This window comes from Uloborus diversus, chromosome 5 (genome assembly GCF_026930045.1).
Source record: "Uloborus diversus isolate 005 chromosome 5, Udiv.v.3.1, whole genome shotgun sequence".
Lineage (NCBI taxonomy): Eukaryota > Metazoa > Arthropoda > Arachnida > Araneae > Uloboridae > Uloborus > Uloborus diversus.
Window position 1 is genome coordinate 12,891,025 of NC_072735.1, and position 16,451 is coordinate 12,907,475.

Here is a 16,451-nt window from a genome sequence, read left to right on the forward strand (position 1 = left end):
GGCTGAAAGTAGCACTAAACGCAGAATATTTAAAACACCAAAAATTAACTTCTCTGCTAAAGATTATACGGAAATAATTGTCTGGCAAGAGTGTCAGGTTACAGCACCACCGGTTCTTCGACATATTTCTAACGAGAACCTTCAAATTATGGCAAAAGATAATAGCTTGGAAATCGTCGACTTTCCTTGCCACTCACAATCTGTGGAAAGATGTGTTAAACTAATAACACAGGCTTCACAAAGTGTTACTAACGCTACTTCTAGAGATGGCTTCGTTAGAACCAGGTTGCAATCTCGCGCAGAAATGCCAAATTTTGGACACAAAAATAAGTTTAAATTCTAAACTTTTGTCATTATTTATAAACTGTAGTTTGTTTATTTTGTTTTCTTGTGCTTTGTTTCATTAGTTTCTTAAATAAAGTGATTTCTAAACTTTATTTTTGTATTTTTTAAATCATATCGCTTAGGTTTGTCAAAAATGTAAAATATGCAAAACTTCAAAGAGCTGTAGAGCCCTCAAGATGACACGCAATTCCATTTTTTTTACCTTTTTCGTGATCTGTAAAAAATTTCGCAAATTTTGACACCTCTTGTGATAGTGTAGTTCAATTTTTTTTTTCTCATATATGGACGGGACACTCTAATGTGTATGTGTGTAGGCATGTGTGTTTGTGTCTGTGTGCTGCTGGCATTAGTGTGTGGGTAGTTGTTTGTATGAATGTGTGTGTGTGGGAAGGGTATGTGTGTGTAGGCATATGTGTTTGTGTCTGTGTGCAGGCATGAATGTGTGGGTAGTTGTGTGTATGTGTGTGTATGTTTTTGTGTGTATGTGTAGGTGTCTGTATGTATGCATGAATATGAGTAGTTGTGTGTATGTATGTGTGTATGTTTTTGTGTGTGTGTATGTGTAGGTGTCTGTATGTATGCGTGTGTATAGGTGTATGTGTGTGCATGTGTTTGTGTGTGCGTGTGTGTGTGTGTGTAGTTTTGTATGTATGCGCGTGTGTGTAGAACATGGATGCAACCTGGAGACGGCTTTCGCTATAGGAGCAGCATCGTGAGGACCCGGTCGACGGTGATGCTGCGGAGGGTGGCGGTGGGAAAATAAAATCAAAGGACATCAAAACAGTCAAGTGAGAACAATAAGCAATCGTGATTTCTCAAAAAAAAAACATGTTCTTTTTTTTTCTAAATCAGGGAATCATGAATATTTATTAATAATCATAAATGCGCCATCGTCGCACATAGTATGTTTTTGCCACTGCGTTATATTGCACGGGATTTTTTTTTCAACGATCATAATTTCTATCTAGGACAACTTAATGATCTGATCTTTATCTTAAAGATTTTGTGTCGAAATTTTTGTCATAGACTCAACGCAAAAGAAAGCTTAAAAAAACTGAAAAATATTTCAAAATAGTTATTTCAAGATGAATATAGAAAACACTTGCTTCTAAGAATAATATTTTCTGCTCCATTTTCGTTTTTAGGTATTTTATCAGAAATATATCGAAGAAACATCAAACAATTTCTGAACTGCAGATACTGAACTCAAATCGAAATGATACCGGAAAATACACTTGCTCTGCAGTAAGTGATATTGGGACAGACGAAGCTATTATTCAATTTGTTGTTCAAGGTAAGAGTAGAAACTATTTTTATATCTTAAATAAATCAACCGTAAGATTCCCAAGAAAACTGAAACCGTATGCTTTCTCATTTCGTTTATGTGAAGATATATATATATATATATATATATATTATATTAATTATAATAAAAGTGAAAAATATTGAAAAGACCACACCAAAAGCCCATAGATGCGCAACGCAGCAAAACTAAAAAGCCAAGTAAATATAAAATATGCAAGTCAAATAACAAACATTAAACAAATTATATAACAAATAATGATGAGAAAAAGGAAAATTGCAAACAGCTATTTAATAGGAAAAGACAAATTATGAATCCAAAGCTCATCAGCCGAGGAGGATTCAATAAATATGGTCAAAAGACCAAAAAAAAAAAAAACTATGAACTAAAAGAGAGTGTTTAAGCTCCAGTACATGCAATATAGAGTAACATTGGGCAAATGAGCCACATGTTGAACTAAAAACAATAAAGAAGAGCTCAAACCTAAAATTAAAAGCAGGGGTTTCGCCTCGACTAATTAGGAAAACAAGTTCCGAAATATTTAGCCATCCACTTGACAGTACCTGCTTATAACCAAAATTATCTTACCTTGAGATCCATTTATAATAAAACCAACCCAATGTTCAACTTGACAGAATTCATTCCAGTTATCAAGGTAAAAGTAAAAATTAAGTCCATATCCAAAGAGATTAATCCAAAAACATGCCAGTCGTCCGTTTCCCACGTGTAAAATCCTTCCACCTCAGCGACCAAAAAAAAATGGTTTGTCACGGTTGTATCATACATTTACACAGTTGAACGGTCTCAAAAGAAGCGAAATGTTCATTGAAGGTTATACTTAAGCAAATGTTTTCAACCAGATTATTAGGGAAGTTATTATTTAAAAGGATATTTTTGAGTACAGAAATTTCTTGATTAAATGCGGAAATGGTATTCGCAACTCCAGCGCTCGAATACGCTACCTTTCGGTGATTTATAAAATCAAAGAAAAAGGTAAAACTTTGCGTTCCACGTGCGTCTGTTGGTAAACATAGGCAGTTTGTTACGAGTGTTAATTAACGCATTCGATGTGTCTTAGATTGCCCTCAGCAACAGAAATTGTTTCGTCCCTTTAAAAATAATGTTGTTTTCTATATTTCTATCTAAAAAGTGAAGTGATTGTCGTAAATGGCGAAAGCGTAAACACAAGAAAACTTTCGATTAACAAACTTCTCATTATCAACGAATATGCTCGTCTGTTCGCTGCATTTTTTTTTTTTTTTTTTGAAAGAGGATAACGTTATACCAGGTAATTTTTTTCTACTGTTTTGTGTGACTTTGTAAGAATATGGTTTATTTTAAATCTTAAGCTCGAAGGAAAGATTCGATAATATTAGCAGAAGAATTGGGGCTTTCATATCCGCCTAGTTTAATAACCATTAATTTAAATAACCTTATTTTGCTGCAGCATTTAGTTGGAATGGACAGTATGCAAAATATGTTCTTGAATATATTATCGTAGAACGAAATGAAAAATGTTTAACGCTGAGAATTTTCGTCGCCAAAATAGTGCGATTATAGTTTAGGGTTATAGTTTTAGTATTATGAGAGCTAAAAACCCTTGGCGAGATTGTGCATGACAGTTGTAAACCATTTTTAATTTTATCATGTGTAAATTAAAATGGTAGGAAGATTACAGAATTCGATAAGTTTAAAGAAATAATGAAAGATCATTAAAAAGAAAACTACCACCATGTATCCGTGAGAATTTTATGGATGATGCATGACAGAATTAAATCATAATTCAGAAATTAGAAAGGCACAAAACAGGAAAAATTAAAATTAACCGATTCGCAATATGAGAAATAACTCAGCTTCAAATGTAAAACAGTTAGCAATAGCCAAACAAAACAAAAAAGTTATATCTTCCTCTTTTGATAACACTAGTAAACAAAGGTTTTGTTACATGAAATATTTTTAGTGTTCTTATGGCCAGAATGAAAATGTAGCTCCATCAAGAATTGATAAATATCAAATTCAACGTCGTGGAAATGGCTGCTTATAACTACGAACTACGAAATTTGCATTAATTTCTAACCTTTTTTAATGTTTCTTGAATTCTCATTTCCTTCTACGTGTGCCAGAATATCCATAAGACTTTAAAAAATAATTTAAAAAGAATAAAACCAAAAAGTCATGCATACAAACACAAATTACTAGGCTTATTAGCATCTACGTTGCGGCGTGCGTTTGTTTTACCTTTTTCCTCCGCCATTAGACGGTGGCTGCAGTGCCCCCTATAGTTGTTGGAGTTGCGAATGGGGTCGTTTCCAAAATTTTAAAAGTAGTTTTTTCTGAAAGAGCATGCTTTAAATTGTAGGATCTGACCACTTTTTAAATAATTTGTTCAAGTTTATTATTTTTAAAAAAATACTTAAATCGATGCGCTTTGTTGTTTACGTTTCTGTCGTGTGACATCACAAATGATGAAACGCCATTTAGTGTTGCCATTTTCACGAAGAAAAATATTTAATTCGCATCTTTACTCACGTGTATTGGCAACGATATGGTTGATAGCAAGCGTAGAGCGCAATATTTAATTCGCTTCTTCATTATCATAACGTGGAAACGTGGTAGAAAGATGCGCCGAATTGCATCATTTGTGACGTCATAAAGACCAAGCCTTGTTTTCAAAATCGGACAGTTTAAAAAAATAATTAAAAAATAACTGTTGGGAAAATGAAAGTATTTTCTAGGTCAATGTTTTTTTATTCATTTTATCAATATCAGCGACTAAAAGTAGTACTTTTGACTGAAGGAAACAACCCCATTGCAAATTCTTTTTATTTTGATAGCTTGCGAAGCAATGATGCCAATAAAAACCTTTTTGCTTAAGCAAGAGGAAAAATCTTGTAAACTGTCCCTATTGGAAAAAAAAATGATACCGGAAAAAAATATACCGGCTTATGAAACACCGGAACCGGTATCATACTTCCGGTATGTCAGTATTTATACCGGAACCGGTGTTCCATAAGCCGGTATAATTCAGATCCCGGTATCCCATACCGGAACCGGTATTCCATACCGGAACCGGTGTTCCATAAGCCGGTATAATTCAGATCCCGGTATCCCATACCGGAACCGGTATTCCATACCGGAACCGGTGTTCCATAAGCCGGTATAATTCAGATCCCGGTATCCCATACCGGAACCGGTATTCCATACCGGAACCGGTATTCCATACCGGAACCGGTGTTCCATAAGCCGGTATAATTCAGATCCCGGTATCCCATACCGGAACCGGTATTCCATACCAGAACCGGTGTTCCATAAGCCGGTATAATTCAGATCCCGGTATCCCATACCGGAACCGGTATTCCATACCGGAACCGGTATTCCAATAATACCGGTTTTCCATACCGGAACCGGTGCTCCATACCAGAACCGGTATTCCAATAATACTGGTATTCCATGCCGGAACCAGTACTCCATACCAGAACCGGTATTCCATACTGGAACCGGTGTTCCATAAACCGGTATACTTCATATCCCGGTATTCCATACCGGGACCGGGGCTCAATACCGGAACCGGTATTCCATACTGGAACCGGTGTTCCATAAACTGGTATACTTCATATCCTGGTATTCCATACTGGGACCGGGGCTCAATACCAGAACCGGTGTTCCATTAGCCAGTATACTTCAGATCCCAGTAGTCCATACCGGAACCTGTGTTCCGGTATGCTTCAGATCTCGGTAGTTCCTACTGGAACCGGTGTTCCATAAGCTGGTACTTCAGATACCGGCACTCCATTTCCGAACGGTTGTTCTATTTTGGAATTTATTTGGTTCTTCAAATCCCGGTAGTTTTAGCCAGAGTTGTTGTTCCAACTTCAGTTGTATACAGATATTTCTTTCTGGTACTGGTACAGCACATTTCGTTACTTCCTATCGCGGTAGTATATTCTGGTGATTCTCCAGAATGGTCTGTACTGACTTATGATGCGGGAATAGACACTGGTGCAGTTCATTTTGATGTTAAAGTGTACTGGCATTGCATAAGCTGGAACGGTGCATGGTGCCAGTAGCGTACTGAAGTCACTAGAATACCAGCATTGCATTAGGTATATTTACGAAGCACAATATTTTAATGTAACGTAATTAAATCAACTAAAAATGCGACTTATCAATATCCAAAGTTTAAAAGAAGGGATGCAAAATTACAATATTAATCAAAGCTATATGTAGTGCATTATCGAGTAAATGATTAAAAAGTAAATATATTTAGTCAGAACAAAAATGTTTAATTGCAATATATTGTTATGAGTCCAGCCACTTCAAGAAATTCTTTAAATGACAATAGTTCTTGAGAAAATAGAGAAGATTTATTTACGACAAGAAATATCGTTAGCAACTGCTAAATTAACCATAGCAATTAGGCAAATTCCAATAACACCGTAAACTCAATGGTCACACACGTATTTACATCACAATACGCAAAAACAAAGCATAAATCTGAGCATGATACGCAAAATCTGAGCATGTTTGGCACCTCTGTTTTGTGCACAAAAAGTGCACTGTATAAACAGCACACTCTGTACAGCTAAATTGTACAATACTTTTCATATGCAATCACAATGCTCAGACTTAGTGCACTTTTTTACATAATGTTTTCATTGTGTAGAGACTACTTTTTGTCCGCAATATTTAAAATGAAAAAAAAAAGAAACTGAAAATTAAAATTTCTTAATTTTAGCATGTTTATTAACAATAAATTTATTTAGGAGAACATATCAAAAGTATTGTTCAGTTTTTGATGAAATATATAAGAAATTCTAAAATAAAGCCTGTCGTGGAGTGAAAATCATCTTTGTTACCAAAAATCTGTTTATTACTCCTGAAATTCAGCAGCAGTTGTTACAACAAATTTTATGATAAGTTTTTTAAAAAAAAATAAATATTTTCACAATTTAAAACGAAGTCTGCAGACAATATAGAGTTCGAGTCGCATGGAAGAAAAAAAAAAAACGATTTGTTGTTACCTTAGTCACTTATTAGAAATTTAGAAGATAAGCCTTCCAAAATAGGAATATTATTAGTGAATCATATTTTGAAGCTAGAGAAGACGTTTTTGGAATTCCTTCCGAAAAATTCCGTTGCACCCTATTCATTGGCCACAGCCACATCAGTTTTACCCGCCTAGAATTATTATTATTTAATTCCAAACATATAAACGTATGTTACTGATCCCTTATCTGTTACTGGTGCCGTTACCCTTAGTGGATCACTTAATTTACATTTCTTCTTTACCTCTTGAGCCGCTTTCAGAATAAAGTTTAGCACTTATTCCTGCGAATAAGAAAAACTAGAGCGAGTCCACTGCATGTGGTTTTCATCAGTGTGTCAACATCAGTTTTACCCGCCTACAATTCTTATTATTTAAATCCAAACTTATAACTCTCTGTTACTGGACCCTTGTCTGTTACTGGTGCCGTTACTCTAGTGGATCACTTAATTTACATTTCCTCTTTACCTCTTGAGCCGCTTTCAGAATAAAATTTAGCCTTTATTCCTGCGAATAAGAAAAAGACAAGTGCAAGTCCACTGCCTGTAGCTTGTTTTTTATACAGCGCAATTTACCATAGTTTTTTTTAACCTTAAAACTTTAGAGTAAAATTAGTTTTTTCGCAAAATTTACCTTCAACGTGGAGGTTTTTAGTGTAAATTTTTGTCAGATGTTACAAAAGAATTCAATATTGAGACGACTAGTCATATAAATAGTGTATAATGAAGAACGTATAAATTGAATCAAACATTGTCTTATTTGTTTGACATTCTTTTATTGAGGAATTATTCAAATCATTCTTTTAAGAGAGACAAAACAAATATTTCAAGTTAACAATAATAGTTTTGCAACCTTGTCAGAAAATATTTCAGCTCGTGAGATTTCAAGTGAAGTTTCTCATTAATTTCAGTTATTTGCTAAATACCTTCGTCTTTGGAATTCATCGACATATTAAACTAAAGTGGCCTGACAGTTGATTGCTTGAAGCAATCACTAATATTTGCTGAAATAGTTTTACGGGGAAAATAACGTACATATTAACTTGATCTGGAATAATTTCAAACTCCTGACATTAGACTATGAATTTGGAAACGTATTTTGGGTTTGATGCTTGTTGCTCTTTAGTTCTACTAAAAGACAATATACACTATTTCTTTCTAATTTAAAAGTTAACGCGCTCTTCTATTGATTCTAAAGAGCAAGAGAAGAGTGGATGAATCACATGTTTCAATTTTAAATAACGGTTAAAATCAGAAAATATAATGAAACAAAATAAATAGTTCTTACTGAAAAACACGCAATCGAAGTAAAGTATTTCCCATTGCAGTGTTCACAAAGTTAGTAATGAAATAAAACTAATAAAACAGTTCACGTTTGTGAAAGTTGTCTAAAACATTTACATTGTTTATTAAAAAATAGTATTTTGTACTAAAGTTTTATTAGCTGACTATGTATAAATTGGGTTCTAGAGATTGCAGTGTAAATATACTATGCTAATTGTTTCACCAATAAACGTCAATAGATCTTGATTCAATGCCCTAAACCACATGCTAATAGGTTTAAATGCGTACAGATTTTTGTTAGTGGTTTTTAAAAAGGTGTTTAAAGTAATAAAAGTTTTTTACAATGTTTTCCACTTTAACACACTCACACACATATACAAAATAAAAAGAATATATACGCTATTTTTACCCGACTGCGCGTGCGCAACGCAAAGAAGGGTAATGTGTTTATCAGTCTATGTATGTATGTATGTCTGTTCCTATGTGGCGTTCTAGGGGCTAAACGCCTTGGTCAATTTTGGTAATTCTTACGTCAATCGATTTGTCTTAACCTTGGGAGTGTCACTAAACACATGACAGTAATCGAAATTCACCATATCAACAACCAGTTGCCATATTTTGTCAGTTCGGGATCGGCGCACATTTGGTGTCGCAAACTGTATCGCACGTTACCAGCGTGCAGCAAATGCAGATAGTTTTCGCTGCCTGAATTTTTTTGTTTACTAAGTCTACTAATTGGGATCTCAGTGGGCGAGTGGTCTTAGCGATTGCTTCTCCCACTTGAGGCGTTGGGTCAAGACACCCTCGCTCTGGTTGTGCTTTCCCCTCTTTCTGATGTAAATTCTTTCATGTGTTCTTTATTTGTATTCTGTACTGTAATAAAAAGTATATTATGCGTAACGAAGGCAAGACACTCACATTGTAGTCCTCATCAAAATAATCCCGTGCAATAAGTACCAAAAGAAAGAAAGTCCACTAATTCGATTTTCATCTATAACATGTTGCGTTTGTTTTTGCCTTGATTCAAGGGACTGAGTTTCGTGAAGTGTACTTTCTCGACAGGCTTTTTTAGTTTTGCAAGAAAGATTTGACTGATGACGTTTCCGATTTCCCGTCATCATGGTCCCCCGGAATTAGGTCCCGGTATGAATGGTCTACCATTAATTCACATATTGAATTAACGAAGAAACATGAAGAATATGAGGACAAACGAAGGACATTGAAGCTGAAACCGTCTTATTCGTATGAAAGAGAAAAATATGATGACAGAGAAGTTAATTAATTCGAGAATTATTCACGTAACCCAGACCATTTTGGGAACGAAAATAATAGAAACGAGAGAAAACATTTTCAGACGAATCGAAGTCCATACACCGAGAGAAATAATTCACCCAGGCAAATGATATGTTTTTACTGCCGAACCCCAGGCCATTATGGTTTAGAATGTCCAGATTGACCTAGCGTTAATACGAAGGTTGAAGAGCCCTCAACCACCGTTTTACAATTTTAATCGATACATTTAGAAGAAAAAATGGGGATAAGGTGACCCTAAGAAACACAATTTTTAATGCATTTATCGACAACGGTAGTTACGTCAGCCTAATACGCGAAGATATCAGCAAAAACATCCTAAAACTCTCCGAACTTTCGAAAAAAAAGTACTGTCCGGCCTAGGTAAAGTTCAAGTAAAGACTAAAGGATCTTTCCAGGAAGAATTTGAATTGGATGAACAAAAATATACTTTGACATGGCATGTTGTGCCTGAACGGTAGTTAGATTTTGAAGTGATCATAGGTTCTGACATTTTAGAACAAGCATCACTCGTCCTCGCTAAAGAAGACGTTACATTTCGTAAACGGGTAGACGAAATTTGGTACATCGAAGCAAAAACTAAAAACGGAATCAAAGTTAGACCTGTCTCACACTCGAAAGAAAGAAAGAACGCTAAACTGAGACTGCAACCGAGAACTTTTGGATATCCCTGAAGAATAATAACTGACAGAGGATCAACGTTCACCGTTAAAGCTTTTAGCGACTACCGCACCAATGACAGAGTACTACATCAGCAAACAACAGGAGTACCCCGAAAAAATATTCAGGCCGAAAACAAGAAAATCAACTATCGGACGCGTAAAAAAGTGGATAATCATGAGGGCCCTAACTTAACGACTTCTTCCGCTGACATGATGAAATTCTATTCAAACGAATTAAGGATTATGTTTTCTTCTTTTTGTTTTGTCATATTAACATGTACTTTCATTGTGATTTATCTTAAGTTCAATTATGTTTGTTTCCATATATCGAAGTTTTATGTTCAGTCAGTGAGGGCAGTTCTTACAGGATGGCCGAATATGTAGGAAATAAAATGGCAACATCAATTTACGTTCATTCCGTGCAACCCTGCCCTCTGGCGGAGAGATCTGAAAAGAGAGGAGACGCCTGTTTATGGTCAGAGACGGTGGACGTCTTTTTTCCAGCGTGTGTTTTGTCTTGTGCTTTGTGTTGTTAATAATAAATATTATGTGTCGTCACCTGGTTGTAGTTCTTGGTTCAAATCCTACATACTACTACAATGAGGAATACCATTCTCGTTTATAATACCGCTTACATCGCCACAAATTCTACACACGCTCACACACTTGCATATATATATATATATATATATATATGTATTGTGCAGTTTTTTTTTCAGTTTTTAATATGTCCTGAAAGTCAAAAAACGCATGACAATTTTTCGATTATGTACTCTTAAATTCTGCTAAACATGAAAAAAGAAAAAAAAAAAGGGGGGGGGGGCTCCAAGTTGTATGAGGAACATGCATCTCGAACATGCCTAGACCTCTTCTTGCTCACTTTCGGCGTTTGGCACGCGCACGTACCCACAATAGTAAACAGTTAAATTGTTATTCATAGCTTAAATATTATTTATAATTAAACAGTTTCATCGCCTTTTCTAATAATAAGTATATCACAATCCAACTTTTTTTATGTATTTCCTTTTTTTAAAACTCCAATAAGATTATTATTTTATATTTTAGATTGAATGCATGCACAAACAAAATACATTTTTTCTAAGAAGGATTTTTTTCTACTTAAATAGCTGTAAAAAAGTTTAAAAGTCTGCGGAATAACACCCCAGAGCAAGCTTCCTTTTATAGTTAGTGATCATTTATATGTTTGTAATAGATGTATAGACTTACATTTGCAGAACATTTGGAATGAAAAAAATACATATTTTAGCTTGAGATAACACACTTTACGGCTGCTAGTAAAGTCTATAAAAGATTTAGCATGAGAATTAATAAATTATTCCAACAAAACAAAGTTTGCTTCTAATCTGACCAATCAAATAGTCGGCCACGAATAAACAGAGAAAGCAAACATTTCAAGCAGATTTGGAAAATGAGAGCAAAGTCAACAGCCTTTCTCCGCGAACTTAGAAACAAAAGAAAAACAACAATAGTAATGAAACAGACTTTGAAGAAACAAACTTTATCTTTAAAGTATTCTTAGCGAGGCTTCGAGTCCCAGAAGTAAAACTCCCTTAAAATTAGAAGCTGATTAAAGCACTTTGAGCAATTGGAACGCTTCGTGACTTTCAGTCTGACTTCTCGGGTGTTATTGATTTCAGAAACTTACCCAATACAATGGAATGGATATTAAAGACAGGAGGTATTTTGACTTCCAAGTGCTTGGCAATTAGAACCAAATTTTGGGTGCAGCTTTTATTCTTGAGTGTAGGGGAAGGGCGGGTGGTAACGGACACCTAGTTTTTGTTTTATTTCTAAAGAATTAGTTCTTACCCTAAATTATGCTGCACTAAGTTACCGAACATAAATTGTAAACTTTGGTTAAAAAACATGGAATCGTATTTTTTAAACAAATTTTTGTCAAACTCTATTTTTGACCAATTTTAAATTTTGGAGGGTTGTATCGGACAAAGTATTAAAAGTTGAAATAAAAAAAATAGTTCAGAAATAACATTTTAATGTGTAAAAAAATGAAGCGAACAAAGTAGTTGGTTACTTAGAATGGCTTACAAGTCTAAAAATGAAAATAAGTAATACTTTTTTTATAAAAGATTAAAAACATAGCCTATGGTTGGCTAATTGTCATTTTATTAAGTCCAACTTTTTCAATGGCTTCTTTCATATTTGTTTCACCTCATTTATGTCGTGATTTTTCCATTTCAACCTGTTGGACAAAGAAAAACGCCGTCAGTATTTTATTTTGGTGCCAGTAACTTTGTCTGATACAACCCGAAATTGGTTTGTCCGATACAACCCGGCTATAAAGCTGCAGTTGATTATCCACCACTAGGTTATTAAGCTAGACACTTTTATAGCTCATAATACTTAGTTTAATATACTATCAGTCTAACGGTATAACAATGAAGCAATATAACTTACTCTATGTGCAAATATATGCCTCAGAAGTTAAGTTCGTGCACTGCAGTTCTCTCAACAAACAAACAACTAGCTTTGCACACCAGAACGAACGGTTGATTTGAACCAATGTGGCGTCTGTGGCTTTCTTCCACAATACGGCACACTATGTAGACCCAGTACGTGCTGCCCCTGGCGGCAGAATTAAGAAGCGGCCCTTGTCCGATACTACCCGCTGTCCGATACTTAACGACCTTCCCCTATATCAAAGTTTATTATAACATCCTAATTATGGTAGTTTGTAGTACATTTAAACGGTTTTTAAATGAGAAGAGCATGGAAAATTTACTACGTTTTAAACTTTTGTATACACTTATTAAGGGTTTACAGTACCTCAAAAATGACTAAACGGTCAAATTTTTTTTAATGCTTATTTCAAAACTAAAACGCATTCCAAACACTGGGGAAAAGTTTTAAAGCTTTTGTTCAAATATTTAAAAAGTTATGAATGGTTCTAGGTCATGCTCGCTATGTGTTCTTCGGCAAAAGAAAAACTTTAAATTGCTTCTTCTCAATGATTGTTTTTTTTTTTTTTGTATGTTATAGGAATCCCTAAGCATTTTTTTCTATTAAAGATACAGTTTTAAAGTAATACTTTTTGCTGTTAGTATAATATATTTAACAAAACTATGCATTGGATAACTATTTTATGAATTACTAAAATGTTTAGAGCATGTTATACCTTAAAAACAAATTTTGTAAAGAAATGTTTGCGATTTTTTACGTAATCAATCGCAGAAAATTTTCTAATAAATATATAAGAAATTATTTCGCATATTTTTAGAGAGGATTATTGTAGTTGTGTGCATGTTAATATTTCATAGAATAATATAATTAACGGAAAATAAAAAACAGATGTTTAGAAGGTAATGTGACCCCTTAAATTTGAAATATTGGAATCGTTACAATTTTCGACTTCCAAATACCATGAAATTCCGTTATAATGAACTTTTAGGCAGCGCAAATTTTGTTTGCCGAAGCGGGAATTTATTTGTAATGAATTTCGAGCAATGCAATGGAAATTAAATTGGGACTGAAAATCTAAGTCGTTGAATTGGGTATTTCACTATATTAGTAATCGTTGATATGAGATTTTACTGAACCGGCAAATTTGCATTTTTAAGTGGTGAAAAACTTTGAAAAAAATCTACCAGTTGAAGACCCACTGTTATGTAATTTATTTAGTGCTATTGTCAATAAGATTGAGAGCAACTTGAGGTTTGTATGTATGGTGAAATCTCTTGAAGAAATTAAGATAAAACACAGTACATTAAGTATTTTTCAATTCTTAACATATATTTTAATCCTGGAGTAAAGCTGTCAATTCATTTTAGAAAAAAAACATACTTCATAATATTAACATATTGATTGTTTTTTTAATTAAATAATTTATTTATATATTTTACTACAGCTTATAGTGATATTTGATAATATGAATATGTAGTTGAACATTGAAACTAGTGCTTAAAATCGTATTTAATGTAACTCGTATAGAAAGAAAACAATTCTAACTGCCAACGGCTGCGAATAAAATCACAGCTAACTTCTTTAAAAAATTTACCACGGGTGACTTTTGACTGGTCGACTGCCTTTATTTAAATACTAAAATTGAATTTATACTTTTTATACACACATTGCACGCATAACTGACTGACATTTTTATAGCAAAACAGCGTGTATTTTGCAAATTTCAACGAAAATTATACGTAGTGCAAACCATCTTTTCTCCTGAATTATTGCCATTTTAAGCTGAATTTAAAAGTCTAGTTGAAATCTCGAAATACATTTTTGTTCATTTTTTTAAAATTAGTTAAAAACACGGTAACTGACTGGCACTTTAAACTGTACCCTCCAGTCAATTACCGTGCTTTTGAAAATTTGGTTTAAATCATCTAAAATGAATTTCAAGAATTCAATTGGGTCGTTTTCAAAATTTTAAAAGTATTTTTTTCAGAAAGAGCATATTTAAAAATATAGGATCTGATCACTTTTTTAAATAATTTATTTAAGTTTAATATTTAAAAAAAATACTTAAATCGGTGGGTTTTCATTGCTTACACTTCTGTCGTGTGACATCACAAATGATGAAATGCCATTCAATGTTGTCATTCACAGAACAAAATATTTAATTCGCATCTTTACTCACGTGTATTGGCAACGATAGGGTTGATAACAAGCGTATAGCGCAATTTTAATTCGCTGCTGATTATCATAACGTGGAAACGTAGTAGAATGATGCGCCAAATTGCATCATTTGTGACGTCATAAAGACCACGCCTTGTTTGGAAAATAGGTCATTTTAAAAAATTAATTCAAAAAAAAAAAAAAAAAAACTGTTGGGAAAATGAAAGTATTTTCTGGGTGCATCTATTTCTTTTTTTCTCATTCTATCCATTTCAATGACTAAAAGTAGTACTTTTGACTGAAGGAAACCACCACATTATGCCATTAAATTAAGCTTAAAAAATACAATAATTCAGGAAAAAAGATCGTTTGCACAACATTTATTTTGCGTTGAATGTTGCAAAATACACAGTTTTGCTCTAAAATATCATTCACTTTCCCCTGGATTTGCCCTATTATGACTGGACGAAGCGTAATATTAATACTACGCGTTATTTATAAATGTTAGTACTGTGTAATACGCAGAAGGCTACTAATCAAGAATGACAGTATTGAGAGTAAATATTCAATAAGCTTCCCTGAACTCGTCAGGAATTATTCTAACTTGTGAGATTAAACTGAAGTTTCTCATTAGTTTCCTATTTGTTAAATACCACGGACTTCTGAATTTATTCACGATTGGGTCTAAAATAGAGCGGCAGTAGGTTTCTAAAAGCAATAGATAATGATTGATTCTAGAAATCTATTGCCTCAACGGATATGTGATTTTTTAAAATTTTTATTTTATTTTTTGACTCTAGTTTTTGGGATAGTTCATCTTCCAAAAGTTTAGGGAGAGTAAATATTACGTCTTGTAAGTGAACACATTCATTGAAACACACAACAGAACAAGGAATGCCGATAGCCTATTGAATTCTTGGCTATCGGCAATTCCAAGAATTCAATAGGCCTTAACCCTAAAGAATGGGTCTCTAGGGATGGTCTTAACCCTAGAGAAGTCGCGCTTCGGTCGATTCCCCACCCGTTGTCAGATATTTCGCTCTATCCCACCACCCCTTATTCTAATAATGGGGCCCATCTGTGTAGCTGAATGTCAGACTCTCCCCAGCCCACACACTTAGTTCTGCGAATTTTCTTCGGTATATCAAGGTTACATAGCTTTTGGAAATGTATGTTGGTCATTTAGACCGATAGCGCGCCATCCTAGTCAGGTGTCATTTTCTCCCCGGCACTTCCTTTCTTATGTTTTCGTCTCACGGATCGCTACGGCGGGGAAAAGGCCGAAGCGCGAGCACTAGCGTAACAAAAGGAAACGCGACTTCTCTAGGGTTAAATGTAAGTCATTATTATCGTACAGCTGAGAGAAAAACTACTATGAACTAACAAAAGCGTTCTACTGCATGATGAAAGTTTTATGAAATTGTCTTTCACACCGGTTCTTGTATGCCTCCGGTTAATTTCGATTGTGTTTTCGATACATGACGGATTTGATATCAGTTTGGTGCAATGAAGTGTAATTAAGCATTTTAATTTTTATACAAATTGACGAATTACGTGATGCAAATTCAATCGAATGTTTATACAAAACATTACGTTTTGCTGAAATATAACATATCTAGAACAGATTCTAAGAAAATAAAAGATCTAAGCAATTCAAAACAAAAAGTCGCATTCACATGCAATGCTCATTTAAAAAAAAAAAAAAAAAAAAAAAAAAAAAAAAAAAACGTACACTATAATACACCTCTTGACATGAACCATTCACTTTAAGGCGAAAATACTTTCTAAGCAATTATAAGATTGAAACCTAATCGAACAAAATTATTCATGCAATTAGCTCATGTCTTACAAAATGAACACTCTGTAATTAAAATACTTTAAAACAATAGCTATACAATCGTAACAGC

At 34.0% G+C, this 16,451-nt stretch overlaps 1 protein-coding gene across 1 annotated transcript in view; it reads left to right on the top strand.

Moving 5' to 3' along the window:
* The window catches only part of LOC129222449 (cell adhesion molecule Dscam2-like), a 94,154-nt gene that overhangs the window by 39,216 nt on the left and 38,487 nt on the right, over positions 1-16,451 (top strand). The window contains exon 10 of the mRNA XM_054856963.1: positions 1,491-1,639. Coding sequence (XP_054712938.1) covers positions 1,491-1,639 — 149 coding nt within the window. The remainder of the gene's footprint in view (positions 1-1,490; positions 1,640-16,451) is intronic.